This window comes from Bufo bufo, chromosome 6 (assembly GCF_905171765.1).
Source record: "Bufo bufo chromosome 6, aBufBuf1.1, whole genome shotgun sequence".
Taxonomy (NCBI): Eukaryota; Metazoa; Chordata; class Amphibia; order Anura; family Bufonidae; genus Bufo; species Bufo bufo.
In genome coordinates, this window is record NC_053394.1 from 370,085,737 (window position 1) to 370,110,087 (window position 24,351).

A 24,351-nucleotide genomic window follows, 5' to 3' on the forward strand; every position below is an offset into this window, starting at 1 on the left:
CTGGAAAATGCCAGGGCAGTATAACTACCCCACAAGTGACCCCATTTTGGAAAGAAGACACCCCAAGGTATTCCGTGAGGGGCATGGCAAGTTCCTAGAATTTTTTGTCACAAGTTAGTGGAAAATGCAGATTTTTTTTTTTTTTTTTTTTTCATACAAAGTCTCATATTCCACTAACTTGTGACAAAAAATAAAAACTTCCATGAACTCACTATGCCCATCAGCGAATACCTTGGGGTCTCTTCTTTCCAAAATGGGGTCACTTGTGGGGTAGTTATACTGCCCTGGCATTCTAGGGTCCCAAATGTGTGGTAAGGAGTTTGAAATCAAATTCTGTAAAAAATGACCTGTGAAATCCGAAAGGTGCTCTTTGGAATATGGGCCCCTTTGCCCACCTAGGCTGCAAAAAAGTGTCACACATCTGGTATCCCCGTACTCAGGAGAAGGTGGGGAATGTGTTTTGGGGTGTCATTTTACATATACCCCTGCTGGGTGAGAGAAATATCTTGGCAAAAGACAACTTTTCCCATTTTTTTATACAAAGTTGGCATTTGACCAAGATATTTATCTCACCCAGCATGGGTATATGTAAAAAGACACCCCAAAACACATTCCTCAACTTCTCCTGAATACAGAGATACCAGATGTGTGACACTTTTTTGCAGCCTAGGTGGGCAAAGGGGCCCATATTCCAAAGAGCACCTTTCGGATTTCACAGGTCATTTTTTACAGAATTTGATTTCAAACTCCTTACCACACATTCGGGCCCCTAGAATGCCAGGGCAGTATAACTACCCCACAAGTGACCCCATTTTGGAAAGAAGAGACCCCAAGGTATTCGCTGATGGGCATAGTGAGTTCATGGAAGTTTTTATTTTTTGTCACAAGTTAGTGGAATATGAGACTTTGTATGAAAAAAAAAAAAAAAAAAAAAAAAATCATCATTTTCCACTAACTTGTGACAAAAAATAAAAAATTCTAGGAACTTGCCATGCCCCTCACGGAATACCTTGGGGTGTCTTCTTTCCAAAATGGGGTCACTTGTGGGGTAGTTATACTGCCCTGGCATTCTAGGGGCCCAAATGTGTGGTAAGGAGTTTGAAATCAAATTCTGTAAAAAATGACGAGTGAAATCCGAAAGGTGCTCTTTGGAATATGGGCCCCTTTGCCCACCTAGGCTGCAAAAAAGTGTCACACATCTGGTATCTCCGTACTCAGGAGAAGGTGGGGAATGTGTTTTGGGGTGTCATTTTACATATACCCATGCTGGGTGAGAGAAATATCTTGGCAAAAGACAACTTTTCCCATTTTTTTATACAAAGTTGGCATTTGACCAAGATATTTATCTCACCCAGCATGGGTATATGTAAAATGACACCCCAAAACACATTCCTCAACTTCTCCTGAGTACGTAGATACCAGATGTGTGACACTTTTTTGCAGCCTAGGTGGGCAAAGGGGCCCATATTCCAAAGAGCACCTTTCGGATTTCACTCGTCATTTTTTACAGAATTTGATTTCAAACTCCTTACCACACATTTGGGCCCCTAGAATGCCAGGGCAGTATAACTACCCCACAAGTGACCCCATTTTGGAAAGAAGAGACCCCAAGGTATTTCGTGATGGGCATAATGAGTTCATGGAAGTTTTTATTTTTTGTCACAAGTTAGTGGAATATGAGACTTTGTAGGAAAAAAAATAAAATAAAAAAAAATCATCATTTTCCGCTAACTTGTGACAAAAAATAAAAAGTTCTATGAACTCACTATGCCCATCAGCGAATACCTTAGGGTGTGTACTTTCCGAAATGGGGTCATTTGTGGGGTGTTTGTACTGTCTGGGCATTGTAGAACCTCAGGAAACATGACAGGTGCTCAGAAAGTCAGAGCTGCTTCAAAAAGCGGAAATTCACATTTTTGTACCATAGTTTGTAAACGCTATAACTTTTACCCAAACCATTTTTTTTTTACCCAAACATTTTTTTTTTATCAAAGACATGTAGAACTATAAATTTAGAGCAAAATTTCTATATGGATCTCGTTTTTTTTGCAAAATTTTACAACTGAAAGTGAAAAATGTCATTTTTTTGCAAAAAAATCGTTAAATTTCGATTAATAACAAAAAAAGTAAAAATGTCAGCAGCAATGAAATACCACCAAATGAAAGCTCTATTAGTGAGAAGAAAAGGAGGTAAAATTCATTTGGGTGGTAAGTTGTATGACCGAGCAATAAACGGTGAAAGTAGTGTAGTGCCGATTTGTAAAAAAGGGCCTGGTCTTTAGGGGGGTATAAACCTGTGGTCCTTAAGTGGTTAAAAAGTGTAATTGTCATGTTTTCATCAAAAAATTTATTTTAGCATATGTTGCTGCTGCATTATGTATACAGCAATCTTTAGTTTCTTCACATACCACTGTTTTCCTTGAGTTTTTTACCTTCGTAACCTCTACAATATGAGGACTTTCTCAAGATGGCTCCTCTGCCAGTTCTCTGAGGCCAAAACTGCATTCCCTCAGGTCACATACACACTTGCTGTATCCAGCAGCTCCCTGCCAGCCAATCAGATTGGATTACTGAGAGACACGCCTCCTCACTCTGAAGCCTAATGCAGGCATGCAGTGTGAAGGACCGCCCCTCTGTCTTCCTAGCCGGAGACAGATGAGCCATAGCAACGGTCTTTTAGGGAGCAGTGGAAAGGGACAGGAGACATTAATGAAAGCTGTTATTAGAAGGTAGTTACCGATCTTTTGACAATCGTTGACAGACTAACTCAGGTATACATGCCTAGCTCTAATAAACTAGCAAATAAAAAAATATATATATGACCGTTACACTTTAATACTCCCGTCACCCACCGCACAGAGGCCAACCTAGAAAATACTGTCATATCTGTGAGGAGAGAACAGCTACGAGATACGACATTAACCTTGCTCTATATGTAGCTTTAATTCTACTGTGATGTACCTGTTCCTTGGCTTTACTGAGGTTTTCTATAAGCTCCTCGGATCTCTGGTACTGGGCTTTCTCTGCCATCTCACAGCGCTTCTGCCAGTCCAATTCAACCTGCACCCTGGCCTGCTCCAAAATCCTCTCACGCTCCAGTGAACATGCCAGCTGCTGCTGGTACCTGATGGGAAGTGGAAAAATTAAATCAGAGCCTCTTATGTGGATGTATGGGGGATAGATCCACGGGCGGTGGACTGCTTTGGTAGAATTTCTTTAATACACAACAGGAATCGGGAGGTCGGGTAATGGAGCAGGGAAAAGGTGGGTCCTTGTCATTGACCTGGGGGACATCTGCTGCAACTTGCTTTATTTGGAGCACATAAGCCAAAACCAGTAACCTTTCGCCATGGTGAGAGATCCTGCGTGCCTAAATGATATCGCTTTGGGATTATTTAAGCCATATACTTCATGTGACAGTGCCTTAGACTCTTCTTGCCAGTTAGATCCAGGTGGACCTCATTCCACAAGATGGCAAGCCACAAATTATCCAGGAAATAGCAGTTTGGTTTTAGACCTATATTACACTCTTACGGTTTTCTTGGGCCTAGCTTGGGTACCATGTTCTTTATAGGAAGCCAGGTCTAAGTCTCTGCGGCTCCTTCTGCTTCTTCCTCAGATCATCAGTGGGATGGAGCACTACTTTGCCGTCCATCAGGACATCTTATACTTATACTTTTTTTATTGGCTGGGGGCCACTATGGGGGACATAATTACTGCTGGGGGCCACTATGGGGGACATAATTACTGCTGCGGGCCACTATGGGGGACATTATTACTGCAGGGGGCCACTATGGGGGACATTATTACTGCTGGGGGCCACTATGGGGGACATTATCAATTTTTATGGATACAAAATGGTCATTAAAAACAGCCAAAAGGCTGGAAAATGGATGCAAAAATGACAATGAAAAATTGACAGTGAGTGTTTTTCAGTCGTGTGACTGTAGCCTTAGGTAAAAGCACTGAGCTGGAGGCGACCAGACAAGTGTATGTACACGACCAAGTTTGTGCTCTGTAACGGATATGACACGACCCCGCAGGTGTATTCATAGTACAATGGAGGGTTAATCAGATGGAAGAGGTGATGTCGGTGATAGGGCTCTTACTGTACATGACTGGATTCAACATAAGAAAACAGTGACATCCAGAAACGGAAAAAGGGCATTGGGCTCAAAAAGAAGAAAATTGTTTAAAATCCAACCCCATTACTATCGATATTAAGTATAAAGGCCACACAAACCATCTGGGAAAATTATGTCAATAAATATCCTATATCTAACAAAATTAATATACACCAACTCGATATATCAAAACAATCTGTCCAGATATCAATCTTTCCAACTGGGAAAAAAACTGAATAAAAAATAAATTGAAGACTTAACCGACCCAAATAACCAACACAAATGACACTGATTCAGCCATTTAGCTTCCCAATATCATTGACCCAACACAAACTTCTACAAATATTTAAGAATCAGACATTCTTTTTCCCCCAAATCCAATTTAACGACCCAATTTTTCCTAAATCTGCATTTACATTTTTCTTTACTCAAAATCCTATAACGAAAGGTATTTCTAACTTCTATATTAATAACATTGAAAATAAGCTAAAGAATAAATATCTACTACGATGGGAAAGAGACCTAGGAACCACCTGTTCCTCCGAAAATTGGAGATCTGCGTTCAACAGGACTAATGAAATATCCAAAGGATGCACCAGTGTGAACTCTCCCGAGAAATACTCCTGAGATGGCATCTGACACCGGTAGAACTAAACCACATTGACCCCAGCTACTCTGATCTATGCTGGAAAAACTGTGGAGCTCAAGGAACCCATCTACATCTATGGTGGTCAGGCCCAAGAATTCAAACATTTTGGAAAACGGCATTTGAAAAACTAAACAAGATGCTCCATATAAAGATTCAACCATCTCCAGACTTTGCCTTCGGTTTTCTACCAAATCAACCAGTGGGATCCCATATAATACTGGCCGCAAGAAGCCTCATAGCACAAAGTCCAGAAATCCTCACCATCTCAGAAGTATGGACATCGGTCTCACACGCACACAGTATGGAAATGACATTTACATCATATTCACTATCTGAGAAAAACGAAAAAATATTGGTCTTTATAGAACCCGAACTATCTATCTAGGTACCAGACCAAACTATTTTCCCTTAGGCTACTTTCACACCTGCGTTTAGGTGCGGATCCGTCTGGTATCTGCAATTTTTTTGTTTATGATAATGCAAACGGATCCGTTTTGACTTACATTGAAAGTCAATGGGAGGCGGATCCTTTTTCAATTGCACCATATTGTGTCAGTGAAAACGGATCCGTCCCCATTGACTTACATTGTTAGTCAGGACGGATCCGTTTGGCTCAGTTTCGTCAGACGGACATCAAAACGCCGCAAGCAGCGTTTTGGTGTCCGCCTCCAGAGCGGAATGGAGACGGAATGAAGGCAAACTGATGCATTCTGAACGGATCCTTATCCATTCAGAATGCATTGGGGCTGAACTGATCCGTTTTGGGCCGCTTGTGAGAGCCTTGAAACGGATCTCACAGGCGGACCCAGAAACGGCAGTGTGAAAGTAGCCTTAGGCCTCTTTCACACGACCGTTGTGTGCACCCGTGGCCGTTGTGCCGTTTTCCGTTTTTTTTCGCGGACCCCATGACTTTCAATGGGTCCGTGGAAAAAACGGAAAATGCACCGTTTTGCAGCCGCATCCGAGATCCGTGTTTCCTGGCCGTGAAAAAAATATGACCTGTCCTATTTTTTTCACGGCCAACGGTTCACGGACCCATTCAAGTCAATGGGTCCATGAAAGAACACGGATGCACACAAGATTGCATCCGTGTCCATGATCCGTGGCCGTAGGTTACTTTTTATACAGACGGATCCGAAGATCCGTCTGCATAAAAGCTTTTTCATAGCTGAGTTTTCACTTCGTGAAAACTCAGAACCGACAGTATATTCTAACACAGAAGCGTTCCCATGGTGATGGGGACGCTTCTAGTTAGAATACACTACAAACTGTGTACAAGACTGCCCCCTGCTGCCTGGCAGCACCCGATCTCTTACAGGGGGCTGTGATCAGCACAATTAACCCCTTCAGGTGCGGCACCTGAAGGGGTTAATTGTACTATCATATCCCCCTGTAAGAGATCAGGGCTGCCAGGCAGCAGGGGGCAGACCCTGCCCCCCTCCCCAGTTTGAATATCATTGGTGGCCAGTGCGGCCCCCCCCCCCCTCTATTGTAATAATAGGTTGGTGGCCAGTGCGGCCCCCCCCCCCCTCCCTCTATTGTAATTATTCGTTGGTGGCACAGTGTGCGCCCCCCATCGGCCCCCCCTCCCTCTATAGCATTAACAACATTGGTGGCCAGTGTGCGGCCTCCCATCTCTCCCCCCCCCCCCCCATCATTGGTGGCAGCGGAGTTCCGATCGGAGTCCCAGTTTAATCGCTGGGGCTCCGATCGGTAACCATGGCAACCAGGACGCTACTACAGTCCTTGTTGCCATGGTTACTTAGCAATAGTACAATAGTAGAAGATTCATACTTACCTGCTGCTGGCTGCTGCTGCGATGTTCGTGTCCGGCCGGGAGCTCCACCTACTGGTAAGTGACAGGGTCTGTGCGGCGCATTGCTAAATGAACTGTCACTTACCAGTAGGAGGAGCTCCCGGCCGGACACGAACATCGCAGCTCCCAGGTAAGTATGAATCTTCTACTATTGTACTATTGCTAGTAACCCGCTGCCACCAATGATCGGGGGGGGGGGGGGGGGTTAGATGGGAGGCCGCACACTGGCCACCAATGTTGTTAATGCTATAGAGGGAGGGGGGGCCGATGGGGGGCGCACACTGCGCCACCAACGATTTATTACAATAGAGGGAGGGAGGGGGGGGGGGCGCACACTGTGCCACCAACGAATTATTACAATAGAGGGAGGAAGGGGGGGGGGCGCACACTGTGCCACCAACGAATTATTACAATAGAGGGAGGAAGGGGGGGGGGGGCCGCACTGGCCACCAATGATATTCAAACTGGGGAGGGGAGGGGGGTCTGCCCCCTGCTGCCTGGCAGCCCTGATCTCTTACAGGGGGATATGATAGTACAATTAACCCCTTCAGGTGCGGCACCTGAGGGGTTAATTGTGCTGATCACGGCCCCCTGTAAGAGATCGGATGCTGCTAGGCAGCAGGGGGCAATCATGTACACAGTTTGTAGTATATTCTAACTAGAAGCGTCCCCATCACCATGGGAACGCCTCTGTGTTAGAATATACTGTCGGAAATGAGGTTTCACGATCTAACTCATATCCGACAGTATATTCTAACATAGAGGCGTTCCCATGGTGATGGGGACGCTTCAAGTTAAAATATACCATCGGATTGGAGAAAACTCTGATCCCATGGTATAAAAGGGACTCCAGACTTTACATTGAAAGTCAATGGGGACGGATCCGTTTGAAATGGCACCATATTGTGTCAACGTCAAACGGATCCGTCCCCATTGACTTGCATTGTAATTCAGGACGGATCCGTTTGGCTCCGCACGGCCAGGCGGACACCAAAACGACTTTTTTTTCATGTCCGAGGATCCTCCAAAAATCAAGGAAGACCCACGGACGAAAAAACGGTCACGGATCACGGAAAAACGGGACCCCGTTTTGCGGACCGTGAAAATATACTGTCGTGTGCAATAAGCCTTAATCATAGATAAATAATATCAACATTAGGCTACATGCACACGAACGTTTCCGTTCTGTTTTTTTTTGCGGATAGGATGCGGACTCATTCATTTCAATGTCCGCATCAGTATGTCCGTTCCGTAGCCCTGCAAAAAAAAAATAGAACATGTCCTATTCTTGTCCGTTTTAGGCATTGTTACAATGGATCCGCAAAAAACAAAAAAAACACGGATGTCATTCGTTTTTCTTTTTTTTTTGCGGATCCACAATTTATGGACCACAAAACACATACGGTCGTGTGCATGTAGCCTTAGTCTGGAAAATTACCTGTTCTATCTATATCATAAAAGTATCTAATAACTAATCCTTAAATATTTAAGATTAATATATATGTGGGTGTGTGCACATAATGTGTACGCATGTACACTATTGTCTTTACAAATATATCATGCTTATTATATATAGATATATACATTGCCCGTCCCAAAAAAAAAAGTCGCCACCAAAAATATTTCGTTGGACCCCCTCTAGCTTTGATTACGGCACGCATTCACTGTGGCATTGTTTCGATAAGCTTCTGCAATGTCACAAGATTTATTTCCATCCAGTGTTGCATTCATTTTTCACCAAGATCTTGCATTGATGATGGTAGAGTCTGACCGCTGCGCAAAGCCTTCTCCAGCACATCCCAAAGATTCTCAATGGGGTTAAGGTCTGGACTCTGTGGTGGCCAATCCATGTGTGGAAATGATGTCTCATGCTCCCTGAACCACTCTTTTTCACAATGTGAGCCCGATGAATCCTGGCATTGTCATCTTGGAATATGCCCGTGCATCAGGGAAGAACAAATCCATTGATGAAATAACCTGGTCATTCAGTTGTTCAGGTAGTCGCTGACCTCATTCTTGGAGCACATACTGTTGCTGAACCTAGACCTGACCAACTGCAGCAACCCCAGATCATAGCACTGCCCCCACAGGCTTGTACAGTAGGCACTAGGCATGATGGGTGCATCACTTCATCTGCCTCTCTTCTTACCCATATGCGCCCATCACTCTGGAACAGGGTAAATCTGGACTCATCAGACCACATGACCTTCTTCCATTGCTCCAGAGTCCAATCTTTATGCTCCACAGCAAATTGAAGCCTGGTTTGCCTCACTGATTAGTGGTTTTCTTACGGCTACACAGCTGTTCAGTCCCAATCCCTTGAGTTCCCTTCGCATTGTGCGTGTGGAAATGCTCTTACTTTCACTATTAAACATAGCCCTGAGCTCTACTGTTGGTTTTCTTCAATTTGATTTCACCAAACGCCGATCACGATCAGTCAGGATTTTTTCCGGCCACATTTCTTCCTCGAATACGATGGGTCCCCACTATCCTTCCAGTTTTTAATAATGCGTTGGACAGTTCTTAACCCAATTTTAGTAGTTTTTGCAATCTCCTTCGATGTTTTCTCTGCTTGATGCATGCCAATGATTTGACCCTTCTCAAACAGACGAACATCTTTTCCACGACCACGAGATGTGTCTTTCGACATGGTTGCTTAAGAAATGAGAAGCAACTCATTGCACCAGTTGGGGTTAAATAACTTGTTGCCAGCTGAGAGATAATCGCCCAGGCAGTAATTATCCAATAGGAGGCTCATAGCTATTTACTTAGTTAAATCCAGGTGGCGACTTTTTTTTGGACAGGCAGTGAATATATGAATATATATATATATATATATATATATATATATGTAGATATGTGTGTATATACGGGCATGTGTGCATGTATATATGTGGACAATCTAAGATAGATGTATGAATACATACGTGTGCGGATGTGGGTGCGCGTTTTTACACATATGCGCATATATTCGAACTGTTATGTAGTTATGTTACTTAATGCCTGTGCACATGTTTATATTCATATTTAAAATCAATGTTATTAACTATTCATTAACTCCTATCGGCGTGTCCAACCTACCCCCTATCCCTCTTGAGTGATTGATAACTTATATAATTATTCGTAGTTGTTAATGTATGGATATGTATGTAGGACATGCACGAGTGTGTATGTATACATGTATATATGTACATGCACATATACACGTGTGTCTTTTTGTATGGATATACATGAATTAATAACAACTGAAAACCAGATATAATATTAGTGAGTGGAGAATAATTTATCATTCAAACACTAACAAATAACAATAATACAAAGAAACTGTTGTATAAGTTCTGTTTACTGATCAATTGTTAAATTAAAATATGAAATGTAACCTTATAATATATCAAAAACCAATCAAACTGTACTGATTAAAAAGAAAACAGTGACATCTAGTGGCCACAATACAGAATGTACTAAAATACTAGAAATGATCAAGAAGTATATGAGAATTATTCTTCACTTTAGCCTTCGTTCCATTAGGTTTTTATGGTTTCCCTTAAGCAGAATCGTGTAATTCACCATGCCTGGCTGCCCAGTTAAAAAACAAAAAATATGGAAACCTGAAGGCTCCCATACAAGGTCTATATAGTATTGTAACATGCTAGGAGACTCTTAGGATTGGCCACCAATGTGTGATTGTTCGGGATCCATAACACTGCAGTGACTGACACAGCGCCATTCATGCTCTTGTGGCCGTGTTTGGTATTGCAGCTACATTAAATGGGGCTGAGCTGCAGTGCCAGACAAATGGACAAGAGCGACGCTGACTTGGGTCATAGATTCTCATTACATTCTGCTCAAACTGTACAAGCCAATTTTTCCAGTTCCCGGTGACCTTGTTTATGGGGGTCTTAACTCTAGTGGGCGTGGCATTGCACAGGGACCACTGCCACAATACAGCAACTGGGAGGGGAGCGACCAAGCACCTCTGCTGAGAGCAAATAAGTAGATAAGTTCAGGGTGGACGCTGGATGTTTGGCCACCCTAAAGATGTCTACTTATTTACTCTCAGTCTGCTAAGAAAGTGAGTGGTTTTGTGTATTCACTTGGAGTTCGCGCTGTCTGGTGGCCTCTGTTGTTGTGCCGTGGGGTTATGTAGTCCAGGGCCAAGGAGGTTTTGTCTGGATGCTGATGGGCTGTTGGGTCTCCCCCTTTCCAGTGCTGTATGGCGGCGACCGGGGTCATCATGCAGTGAGTAAAGACCCACCTGAGAGGGCTTAGTGAGGTGGTAACGTGTACAATGTTCATTCCTGGACGTGAGCTCCATGTCTTCTACAATTGTGAAACAACTACCTCACGTGCTGCTACCCAAGATCCCAGATATCGTCTTCTGACATCACTCACCTCTCAATGTCTTTCTGGTATCTGGTGATCTCAGCTTTCATCTTCTGCTCTTCTTCTTGTAAGGCCTGAATCTGGAGGTCTTTCGTCACAGAGTCTTTAGATACCTGGGTAACATACGAATCCCAGCCGTTCTTCAGCGTGGCTACTTCATCTTTCAACCTTTAAGAGAAATCAGATTGGTAACCTTTCCTAAACCCAGATGTAGACGGGCTTTATTTGTCCATAAACAGGAGACCTTTCCAGATATGAAAATCTAGGGTGAGGGCATAACTGTCAAGTAGAAGAACCTAGGAAGCCCCTATCCACTCTCCACATGGTCCGGCCTCTCCAGAACACATCAGACCAAGTGCATGAGTCGCAGGCCTAGCATGTGGAGGCCAACAGCTGAGGATGGCCTGCCTTCACTTGTAGGCCATTGCTATATGGCAACTTGACATGCTTGTCCCACATGGTTAAAAAACGAAGGGGAAAGGGCAGTGGTTGGCAGAATGCAGAGCAGGGAGGACCCAATGAAGAGAATGAGGTATAGACTGGAATAATCACAATCTCCCATTTCTTAAACTCAATGCTAATAGTGATCATGTTGAAGGCCAGAAAATCATCATGACGACCCCAGCTTTCAGGTGTGATGTCATCCAGGAGGACAATTTCCATACATGAGCCCCACAATGACTAGCTGCCTCTTTTATTACATTCCCTGCTTCCAGTTTGTCTAGAAAAAGATATAACTAAGACCAAGTTGATGAGACAAGCCCTTTCACAATATGGACCCTAGATCGATCTGAATGGCATCCACAGATAACGGGAAAGCTGCAGCCAGCCAAGCATCTCTCCGATAGCAGGAAATGTAGTATTATGTGGCGGCCATTCAGATGACTGGTTCTCCATGTAATAGAAGGAGAGCAGGAGTCAGACACAACAGGAGCAGCTCTCCGTCCTGGATCACAAAGGGGGTCTGCCCTCTATGATGTCCACATGTCCTAATAAAACACATGGACAGGGGGCTGCCGTCATGAAACTGGACGAAGGGGACCAAAACGTGTCTAATTTCAAACCCAAATTTACAGTTCATACACTATAAAGATTTAATCTATGGAAAAATGGAGTCATTTTGTTAGGGGTGCACCGAAATGAAAATTCTGGTCCGAAACCGAAACCGAAAATTCAGGATGCCCTTGACCGAAAACCGAAACCGAAACTGCCTTTTTGCCCAAATACTTTAAAATAACTTTTTTTTAAATGATTTTATTAATAATTATTTTTCATGAATGAAATTCATCTGTGGGTGGCGCTGTTATGGAGAGGGGGATCTGTGGGTGGCGCTGTTATGGAGAGGGGGATCTGTGGGTGGCTCTGTTATGGAGAGGGGGATCTGTGGGTGGCGCTGTTATGGAGAGGGGGATCTGTGGGTGGCGCTGTTATGGAGAGGGGGATCTGTGGGTGGCTCTGTTATGGAGAGGGGGATCTGTGGGTGGCGCTGTTATGGAGAGGGGGATCTGTGGGTGGCTCTGTTATGGAGAGGGGGATCTGTGGGTGGCGCTGTTATGGAGAGGGGGATCTGTGGGTGGCTCTGTTATGGAGAGGGGGATCTGTGCACTGTTATGGAAAGGGGATATGTGCACTGTTATGGGCATAACAGTGCACAGATCCCTTTCCCCATAACAGTGCACAGATCCCTTTCCCCATAACAGTGCACAGATCCCCCCTCCCCATAGCAGTGCCATAGACCGATCCCCCTACCCATAACAGCCCCGGCCCTGCTGCTCACAGCATCACTCACTGCATTTTTACCTTACAATCGTGACGCTCCAGTAACAACTCTGCAGGCAGAGCGGAGGGCGGCGTAACGTCACTTACTCACGTGACGCACCTGCTCCGCCTCCTTCATTCATAAAGTGGGCGGAGCAGGCGCGTCACGTGAGTAAGTGACGTTACGCCGGCCTCCGCTCTGCCTGCAGAGTTGTTAGTTACTGGAGCCTCACGATTGTAAGGTAAAATAAAGATGCAGTGACAAAGTAAACCGCCCGCCCGGCGCCCGCCCGCAGATGGTGGGTGACAAATCCCACACCCCATATTTTCGGCCGATATGTAACAATATCGGCCGAAGTGGATTAGGTGCATTTTCGGCCGATATTTTCGGCTGCCGGAATTTCGGTGCACCCCTACATTTTGTACATACAGTTCTTTTCTTATATTGAACTTTTCCTGAGTTCAGCCTCCAGAGCTGCATTCACAGTTCTTCTGGATGCTAATGGAAACAGTCAACCTGATACATTTTTCCTGATCTGTACACTTCTCGGTATAAAGACGTCACTTTTTAGAATGTCTATGAACATAGCAAGCTTTCGGTAGACATTTAGCCAGAGAGGAATGCTGGGAGATTTCATCTCTGAAGCCTGCGATTATGAGAAAGGCTCTAATTAACTTAAAGCGGCTGACTTTCTATATATGTTAGAAAAGGCAGGGAAGCTATTCTAATAAGAAAATGTTATATTAAAGGGGCACTCACACAATCTAATTTATTTTGTGGTCCGCAAAACACGGATCCAGAAAATACGGATGATGTCCATGTTGCAGCCCCATTGACTTGAATGGGTCCGTGGTCCGCATTTTGCAGTCAAGTATATACAGATGATCTGTGTGCTTTGCGCATCCGTATGTTGATTCTGCAAAGAATTGAACATGTTCTATGAAAATGTGGACCACGGACCCATTAAAGTCAATGGGTCTGCAAAAAATGCTGATGCAGAACGGACTTAGGCCTCATGCACACGACAGTGTTTTTTCACTGTCAGTGATTTGGCTTCAGTGGTCCGTGTCCGATTTTGCTTCAGTTGTGTTTCCTTGTGTCTTCCTTTTTTTTGTCTGACGGGAAAAAAAGGAAGGTTAATGAAAAGTGTAATTTTATTGCACCAAGGTCTTGTAGAAAAAAAAACGGACACGGACGCGGATGACATACCAGTTGTGCATCAATTTTTTTTGACGGACCCATTGACTTAATTGGGTCCTTCCTCAGTTTTCCACTGACAAGAATAGGACAGGTTATATTTTTTGGACGGACTGGAATCACGGATCACGGACGCGGAGAAAAAACGGAGGACTATCATTTTTTTTTCACAGCTCCATAGAAATGAATGGGACCTCCGCTAACTGTGAAAAATGACGGAACGGACGCAGATGCACACAACGGTCGTGTGCATGAGGCCATAATCTGTATTTTGTGACTGGGGACGGGGGCGGAGCTCTGGCGCAGCACGGCAGTGCACGGCGAAAGGCCGCCGGACTAAAAGTCCTGCATGTCCGACTTTTTAGTCTGGCGGCCTCTCACTGCGAACTGCGCCGGAGCTCCGCCCCGTCCCCATTATAGTCAATGAGGACGGAGCGGCCGTCCGGCGGCACGGCGAAATAGTGGAAGGACGGATCAGACAGGGTGAACAGCCTGTCGGATCCGTCCTGCCTGAAGTGGTCACATGCGGTATACAGGCACATCACATGCGGTATTTCACTTCTGCAGTCAGAAAAACAAAGCCCAGCGAGAAGGGTCGATCAGCGGAACTGGAACAGAAAGAGTTGGTATGACAAAGTTTTTTTTTTTTTTTTTTTACTATTCTAATAGGTTCCTTGCATTTTTTTTAAAGAAATACAACTTGAAAAATACTGTCAAAGTGCCCCTGTTTTGGGGGTTATCATTTGTGACATATCAAAAGGTATAGGGGGGTCTGAGTGCTGAGACCACTATCGAGGGCTAGAACAAGGAGGGAGAAGCACTTGTGAGCGCTGTCCCTTCTCGCTGCAGGAGACGAGCCCATAGGCTTTCTACGGAGTCCGCAGTGAGGAGGAGGTGTGCTATTTGAGCCGTTCACTCTCTGGTTCTAGGGATTGGTGGGGATCTCAGCGCTCGGACCCCCACAGATCATCAATTTGGATATGTCACTGTATATATGTAAACTGTACAATGGAGTGCAATAGTGGACCACGAATGAAAACTGCAGAAAACTCAGCCCTCCCAAGACCTGATCCGTATAATGTAGTAAGTTCACGGGGTAACTGGCCTCTCGGAAGTGGTAACTTTAGGACATTGGCCCCTGCATATCAGCAATGACTTGGACGTGGAGTAAAAATCCCTTCCATTACTAAGATAGTATAAACAGGAGATGAGGATAGAGCTAGAAATCAACGATGACCTGATATCAGTGATTTATAGGCTGCAGGACACGTTCCAGGAGCTTATCTGAGGGGCTTCTGGAAATGCTGGGACACGGATCTCTGAATAAAGCAATGACCAAGAGGCTGAACTCTAGGAAAGACGTCTTATTCTCCATTACCCAGCATAGAGGCCTGATATTCCTACATAAACTCTCCAGGGCAGAAATCCCTGCTGTCCATATAGAAACTCTGGGGAACATTTATTAAGACCGGCGTTTTAGACGCTGGTCTTAATAAAACCCCATAGCTGGCGGTGGGTCCGCCGAAGTCATGAGGAGGCGCCGGCTCCCTTTCCCATCACAGATGAATCGCATGTTTCTGCAGCTGTCAACAGGTGCGTATGTGGACGCAGGATCCATTTACTTGAATAGGGTCCGCAATCTGCACCAAAAAAACGAGTGCATGGGCTACTTTTTTGCGGTACGGAGGCACAGACACAAAACCCACGGACCCGAATGGGTCTGCAGGTGCCCGTATATTGTGGACCCGCTGTTTGCAGGCTGCAATCTGAACACGAGTACTACGCATTCGTGTGCGTGAGCCCTACTATGGGGCCCTGTGAGATCAGTGTATGCCTCTGACAACACCTCTTGTCCATGCAGAGAAGCTGCCCGATCCAGATACATTTGACGCCTATGCCCACACTGCTTCCAGAACAGAATGGTCTCCTAAAAGCGTGCCTATGGAAAACCACATGTGAGAAAGGCAGCCGTGAACGCAGATCCATCTGTACTCACTTCTCAATGGCGTAGTCTTTTTCCGCTAGCGTTGCTTGCTGGCTGCACTGAGCTCTTTGCCGCTCCGCCTGTATGGTTTCCACGCACACCCGCAACTCCGTCATCTGCTGCTCCAGCTGCTGTACCCGTTCAGCGTGCACTTCCTTCATAGATCCCAGCGCCGACTCCTTCTCGCGAGCCAGCCGGTCTAGCTGCACATGTCTGCAAGGTAAGAGCCTCCTCGGTCAATACTCATTTACCATTTTACTACATCCAGTCTACATCTTCCATTCCTAAAACTGTATTGCTCCTACTCCCCAAACCCCGTACAGGCCGCCATCCATTCTCTCTATAGCGGGTTCTATGGTGGTGGCGGGGGTGGGTGTTCATTTTACTAAATACTTCTATTCTCCATGAAATAACAATTCTGGAGCAGCTTTTCAGCATTGAGCTATTTCTCAGTTATTCCTCCTATAAAATTACCAATAAATTGACAACTGGGGGCTGCCATTCCCCTTGTCAAAGGGTATATCCCTACACAACCCGATATGATCACCACGGCCTGGACAGCGTAGAAGTTTAGCGGCACACCCCCAACTGGTAACACTCAGTTGTCCATTTATAAACTTCCAAAAGGAGTAACAGAGTACAAAACAGACTTCTAGGAAAAGATGCCCCAGGATTATCAGATTACGGGGAATAGAAGTAATGACTTGTCAGGAGTGGTGACAGCTGCTCCAACTTAATACATTCTAATAGTATAGCTGTCTCCAGCTTCATCATAGAGGTGTTACCGGTCATTGTAATCCTGCCTGTGATGACAATAATGACTGCTGAAAACTAATCTCTACCGAACAGGAAATAGTGTACTATGAGGCTCTGGGTGAAAGCTGCAATTTTCTGGATTAAAAGGTCTGTGCGGGGCATTAAAGTTAGGGGATAATTGATTGGTGGGGGTCTGATCACTGGGACCGCTCTCGATCCCCAGAACAGGGGTCCCATGTAGAGACAGGCCGAGCATGCACCCTGATGCTCCATTCATTCTCTGTCGGACCGCCAGAAATAGCCGCTATCCCTGACAGTCCTATAGAGAATGAATGGAGCGGCAGGGCACCAGGTTCCAGCAGCAATGTAATGTATATGGGGAGGGGAAGACAGTCCTCAGATATCTGTCACAGAATGCAAGGCTAGATTCCAAACCCAAACAGCGCCATTTATGAACATTTGCGCGTATTGATGGTCGGACAGAGAGCTGTGGCTCTTTCCATCCAGAGGCATACAGGGAAGAAGAGCCCAGCTTTCTATATAGTGGGGGCAGCTGTAATAGGCATGGTACGGATTTACTGATGTAATTCAGTCGATTGTCACAGAGGATGCGTTCTGCAATGTAAGTGCAGGAAGTGCGCGGACGGAGGCGTCTTATATATAGGACAAGATAAAACTCCATTTTAATAAAGTGCCATTAACTTCCCACTTTGCGGCTGGTGATCTAGTGATAAATGAAAAGCCCCGCTCGCTCTCCAGCAGGATACGTTTATGGCCGTAAATGCATGTGCCACATGACTCCAGGTTGCAGAAAAGTAAAAAAAAAACAAAAAAAAAAAAAAACGTGCGACTTGTATGCAACTTGTTGCACGACTATTGTAGAGCTGTGATTTTGCTGTGAAAACACAGCCAGGTCGCAATCAAGAAGAACGTAGCGCTCAACTTCCGTTGCAGTGCTGGATTTTTTTTGTGATTCAGGGGTCACGGTTGCGGCACACGTGCGTATTGTGCTGTGACCTTATTCATTTCTATGATAGTACCACTACACTGAGATCCCACTGCAATCCTTTGGTGAAACAGCTGATCGCCATGTAGCCAAACCCTAAGGGCCCTTGCACACGACCGTATGCCCTTCGAGATATACGGTCCGTGAGCGGAATTGATCGTGTGCACGGGAGTACACAGCATCATAGATTACAATGATGGGGCTTATTGTCCCACACTCATATGATCTTATGAGTGCGGGACAATAGCCCCGCGGGCGGCCCGACGTGCACCGTATCATTGTAATCTATGATGCTGTGTACTCCCGAGCGCACGATCAATGCCGCTCATGTCTCGGAGGGCATACGGTCGTGTGCAAGGGCCCTAAAAGCAAGAGGATTACACTAATTGCAGAGCTGCACCTGTACTGGCCATGGCTCCAGGTATAGGTGCAGCCCTCATTCTCTTATCCCATTATTAACACTTACCTTCCCCCATCTGCACATGTAATTAATTGTCCTTAGGGCCGGGGCTTCACTGTGACTTTTTGTAGTGCGACTGATTGATTTTAACTATTGTACTATAGCTAGAGCCCAGGCCTTAGTTCTGGAATGTATTGGATAACACTGACATAATGCGGTCAGTGTAACCCAAGACATTCCAGACCTCTAAGGGTTACATAGCATCATAAATCAATATAATGCTATGTGACCCCGTCAGTGCTGGGAGGTCAGGACGGGTGCTCTCGCTGACGCACGCTACCGTCCAATGTGTTGATCTCGCTCGTGTGAAACCATCCTTAGGGTGCCTACAATGGTGCAGCCCGGCCAGAGAGTCCACAAGCGGAACACCACTAATGGCTGGGCTTCTCCTGTACTTGTAACCTGAACCACAGCAATTAGCAGTGATGTGGTTCCCACCACGGGGCCACACCGTGAATGGGCATCCTTAAAGAAAGCGCTCTTTCAAATCACATGTTCTGATTTTACTACTCTTACAATTCTTATCGAGCACTTAGGCACGCCTTTTTTGAGGGCACATTTAACATGTGCGCCTATTTGTCCGTCCTTTTTTGGGGTACACAATGGCTTAAAAGGACAACACTCTGGGGGGTGGGGTATTTTTTTTATCCACATGTGTATGATTTTGTGGCGTAATTGAGATTTCTTTTCAGAGGTGTTCTACAATGTAACCTTTGACCACTTTCAAACAGCTTTTTGTCTAATAAACAGTTTAAGGCTACATGCACACGACCGTTGCGGATCCGCCCAAAAAAAACAAAAAACGGATGACATTCGTATGCCATCCGTTTTTTTTTTTGCGGATCAATTGTAACAATGCCTAAAATGGACAAGAATAGGATATATGTTCTATTTTTTTTTTTTGCGGGGCTACAGAATGGACATACTGATGCGGACAGCACACAGTGTGCTGTCCGGATTTTTTGCGAACTCATTGAAATGAATGGGTCTGCATCCTATCCGCAAAAAAACGGAACGGACACGGAAACAAACACCGTTCGTGTGCATGTAGCCTTACTGTCTATTAGCCGTACTATATTTTTTTGCTAATATGTAGGGACAGGGATAGGGAACATTTTTGTAATATATTTTATTTATAGTAGAAAACTAGGGATGAAATGTCCCTTAGCAGTCATCTTTTTCAGAGCCGCAGCTAATGGACGTCCGTCTTCCTAACAGCGCAGTGCTGCACTGACTAGGAAGACTGTTTCGGAGCTGGTGGGCATCTTCCCGCGCTGCTCCCTCATATAGTAGTGGGGCAATACAGTTATAAAACATGAAATACATATTAATATATGAATAAACCTCTTTCCTTACTTTCTGCTCACTGACCAGCGCCGTCAGCGCGCTCTTCTTCTGTACTCACGGCGCGCTGTATGTGTAAGGCTACTTTCACACTAGCGTTCGGAGCGGATCCGTCTGATGTTTCATCAGACGGATACGCTCCGATAATGCAGACGTTCGCATCCGTTCAGAACGGATCCGTCTGCATTAAAACTTAGAAAATTTTCTAAGTGTGAAAGTTGTCTGAGCGGATCCGTTCAGACTTTACATTGAAAGTCAATGGGGAACGGATCCGCTTGAAGATTGAGCCATATTGTGTCATCTTCAAGCGGATCCGTCCCCATTGACTTACATTATAAGTCTGGACGGATCCGCTCGCCTCTGCACGGCCAGGCGGACACCCGAACGCTGCAAGCAGCGTTCAGGTGTCCGCTCACTGAGCGGAGCAGAGGCTGAACGCTGGCAGGCGGATGCATTCTCAGTGGATCCGCCTCCACTGAGAACGCATTGGGGCCAGACGGATGCGTTCGGGACCGCTCGTGAGCCCCTTCAAACGGAGCGCACGAGCGGACACCCGAACGCTAGTGTGAAAACAGCCTAACCAGGACATATTACATATGTTGCAGACAAAAAGCTTGCAGGAAAGACGGGATAAAATATTTGTCCCACACAGAGGCTGCCTTTATAGGGGTAATGGACGCGCAAAAAACAACCTGGACCACGTAGACACTTATAATACATTTAGGTGCAATAGTTTCGCACCACAATTGCTAAGCACTCTGGTGTAAAACACCCGCGCTGCAGACAAAATATGGCTCATTTAAGAACAGCAGTGCGCCAAATAATAAATCAAACCCTAAATGCATGCACATGATGGGGAAAAAAGGGCAGAAAATGACAGAGAAAAAGGAGAGCTTAGTAAATGTGCCCCATGGTATCAACATAAAGACTAGCGATCTCCGCTCCGCACAAGCAGTACTGCACTCGGGGGAGGTGAAACACGCCCGTTAATCGGTCACCACGACTCTGGACTATTATCTGCAGTAATACTCGAGTAGCATTGCACATAAAAAGTTTAAATTGATATTTGTTTTTTTCCTACTGCCCCCCATTCCCTTGCACTCAAAGATGCACTGAAATACACAGTCGGGACTGCTGTGCCATACCAGCACAATGGAGACTCCTGACCATGTATTGTAGCACAGCTTTAAATGCTGACTGTGGGGAAATGGGAGTGCAGTGCGAAAATACAAAATAGCCACCTGGATTCCTCATCTGCAGAACTAGTCATGTATTAAGCCTCATGCAGACGTCCGTGAGATACCGGACTGGCATTGCAGGAGCACATGGAGTCATTGGTTGCTATGACGCCGTGCGCTCCTGCAATGCCAGTCCGGTATCTCACGGACCGTGTCTCACGGACGTCTGCATGAGGCTTAACAGTAGATAATAGTCAAAGATTGTGGTGACAGATTGCCTTTAAGCCTTGCCTAAAGGGTGCATTACACAGCCCAATATGGCAGACGACTGTCAGGAGAGAAGCGCTCCCTCCCAGCAATCGCCGAGGAGGAGACCGCTGCAGCAGAGGGGGAGTGATCACCATGCCATCGCTCGTCCCTGTGCTGTATAGTGGTTTGCCCGCGGCAGATTGTGGTGTCTAATTACGATCTGCCGCCTGCAAACGATAATGTTTGGATTGCCCAATGATCGAGAGTTTGCTCATTCAACAGGTAATCGGCGGCAGTATTACACTCCAAGATGATCGCTAACAAGTGTTCATGCGAATGTTCGTTAGTGTGCCGAAAAATCTGGCAGTTTAATACAGGCTTAAGGCATGGCCTTATAGACATAAATTTTGTCAGGCCCCCAAATGCCATTCCAACTATAGGTACCCCACAGTTCCATTGAGGGGGAGGCCAATGGGTAAACATAGAGGGGCACAATTCTCAAGCTCGCCTTTTTTTTTTAGTAGAAATAAAAAACACTGGAGTATTGGCAACAACTGTCTTTAATTTGCATCTCCTTTATGATCCCTTAATAAATCAGGTTTTTTGGGGGGGGCATGGCCGAATGACGTGCTGAGCGGATGCAGGACGCACTAGCTCTGGAGCCTGCAAAATTAACACAGCTGCCCACAGCAAACTCACCGACCCCAGCATCAACCAAAGGTTGTGGGAAACCTAGACCATCATCTCACTTCCTGCCAATATAGGCCGCACCAGGAGAAAGGGGGAACCGTTTTTCACGGATCCGTTGTTTCGTTTCTGTTCCGTTTTTCCGTATGGCATATACAGTAATTACATAGAAAAAAAATTGGTCTGGGCATAAAATTTTCAATAGATGGTTCCGCAAAAACAGAACGTATACATTAGACATACAGATGCATTTCCGTATGGGTTAAATTTTTTTTGCGGACCCATTAACTTGAATGGAGCCACTAATAATAGGACATGTTCTATCTTTTAATGGAACGGAAAAACGGAAACGGAATGCATACGGAGTACATTCCGTTTTTTTTGTGGAACCATTAAAATGAATGTTTCCGTATATGGACTGCAAAAAACGGTCCATAAACGAAAAAAAAAACTGTTGTGTGAAAGAGGCCTAAACCAGGAAAATCTCCTGACCAACCAGGGAATTTCCGACCCATTTCTCTCCTGAACGCTGATCTTAAAATTTATTCAAAACTATTGGCCAATAGACTGTCTCGCCTGGTTCCTTACCTGGTCCACCATGATCAAGTGGGTTTTGTTAAACCCAGACAAACGCTAGATGGTACTAGACGCATAATAGATCTTATTTATGTAGAAAGAGCAAATCGAGCGGAGAAGGCGTTCGATCGAGTGCTAAGGGGGTACTTGGAGGCAGTACTATCGAAGTTTGGAATACTGGGACGATTTGCCAAAGCTATATGCGCACTCTAACTCGGGTAAAGTCTCTATAAATGGAATGTTACCCAACCAGTCCCCAATTAATAACGGAACAAGGCCCCCTCTCTCCTATTATTTTTGCACCAATAATTGAACCAATAGCGGAACGTATAAGGGCTCATCCATAGGTTACGTGTATAAAAATTGGACTGTTTGCCGATTATATTATATTGGCACTTACCAACCCAACAGAGTCCTTACCTAATGTGATGCAAATCTTAAAGTCATTCAGTTCAGTTTCCCATTACAGTTCGAACATAGCCAAATGCCAAGTCCTAGAGTATCTAACAATGGACGGACAACCCAAACCCCCCTTTAAAATAGGCAAATAGAGGGTATCTGCTTGGACTCTCGGTCTTTTATCCTGCCATATGTAATTAAGAAGTGATCTTTGGATTTCTTTTAAGTGTGTTATAGGGTAAGATTGGCAAGTTGCGGAATAGATAAAGGATTTGTGGAATAATAAAGATTTTTTGGGCTGAGATCCTTACCATCCACAAGATTAAATTTTTTTTTCATTTTATTCAGGTCATTTAATTTTTTTTTTCCTTTAGAGTTCTTAGGTTTACTGGTGGGAGATTGGCGGTTGATGGGGTTAGTTGGATTCCTAAATCTGTAATATATTCGGAGTTCCATTTAAAAGGAAAATTGGCTTTCAATGAAGTGAGGTCTGAATCTTTCAGGCCAAGATTAAGGGCTTGTATTTTTGAACAATTGAGATTTATGTGGTTAAACTATCCCAACAAACACTGGATCTCTATTGAGAACTACCTAATGGGTGTGACTGACCCTCAGGTATTCTTCTACTCTAGATCCCGACAGAAGATTCCCCCCTGTGCTCCTGAGGTTCCCCATACAATCCAAGCTGCACTTGAAATATGGACCTTACAGTCAACTAAATTAAGCTTTATCAACATCTCCCTTTCTGAAATCCCTTTGGCGGTCGTGGGGAAATGCATCCCAGATTTGAACATTCATAATTGGACTGGCCTGGGAGTCAAAAACCTGGGAGACCTTTTTCCCAATGATACTTTGAACTCTTTTACGAACTTATGCCCGAGATTCAAAATTCCTCACAGGGAATTCTTTAAATACTCACAAATCAGGCATTTCTTGTCTGGGTTGGGGTTTCCCCGCGACTGATGATACCTTCCGATTGATGGAGTGGCTACGAAACCCGTCAATTAATCTTAAAGCCCTATCCCTCAGTTATTATTTCATGACAGAGAGATTGGACTCGCCATTGTCTCCATTACTTCGAAATCGGAATCAGCAATAAACGTTAGTGTTTTCTCAGAGCAATGGGAATCTGCGTTCTCGATCGTGTGCGCCTCTTCCAAATGCGTTAACCATCTGGAAAATTCTCTGCAGATGGTATTATACTCCTCATAGATGATCTAAAATGTACCCTTTATCTTCCCATGTCTGTTCATCAGCAGAAGCGGATATGGAGCACGTATGGTGGGATGGCGGGGAAAATCAAACCTGTTTGGAACTCAATTAATACAATTTTAACCCAAATATGCAAAACTTCCATTTCCCTATCAATGGCGCAAAGCCTACTTTCTATTAATTTGGATTTCTTCCCAGATTCTTTCCGAACAGTTATCATTCATATGATTATAGCAACCAGAATGAAAATTGCCCACTACTGGAAAAAACCCTCAAACCCTCCTCCGTTAATAGGAAATAGTGATCTCTTAACGACAACTGTCTCTATGAGATGATTAACGCCTCAGTCTCCAATAAATTAGCCAGGTTTAAGGTTAAGTGGCATAACTGGCTTCACTCTCAATTCAACAAAGTTTCACTATTTTCGTGATGTAATGTCGAGCAGACTGCCCCTTGTCACCTTCTTACTTATATCCTCTTTTCTCTCTTTGTTATTATTTAATTTGGTCAATTTAATTATATTGTAATGTTTCTTTTTTCCTTGTGTCCCTCTATTAACGGGACTATAAGGA

At 44.8% G+C, this 24,351-nt stretch overlaps 1 protein-coding gene across 4 annotated transcripts in view; it reads right to left on the reverse strand.

Moving 5' to 3' along the window:
- The window catches only part of CCDC57 (coiled-coil domain containing 57), a 96,877-nt gene that overhangs the window by 45,366 nt on the left and 27,160 nt on the right, over positions 1-24,351 (reverse strand). For all 4 annotated transcript variants that reach the window (XM_040437604.1, XM_040437605.1, XM_040437603.1 and 1 more), the window contains 3 exons: positions 15,925-16,125; positions 10,982-11,140; positions 2,962-3,124 (listed from right to left, as the gene is read on the reverse strand). In XM_040437604.1, the coding sequence (XP_040293538.1) occupies positions 2,962-3,124; positions 10,982-11,140; positions 15,925-16,125 (523 nt within the window). The remainder of the gene's footprint in view (positions 1-2,961; positions 3,125-10,981; positions 11,141-15,924; positions 16,126-24,351) is intronic.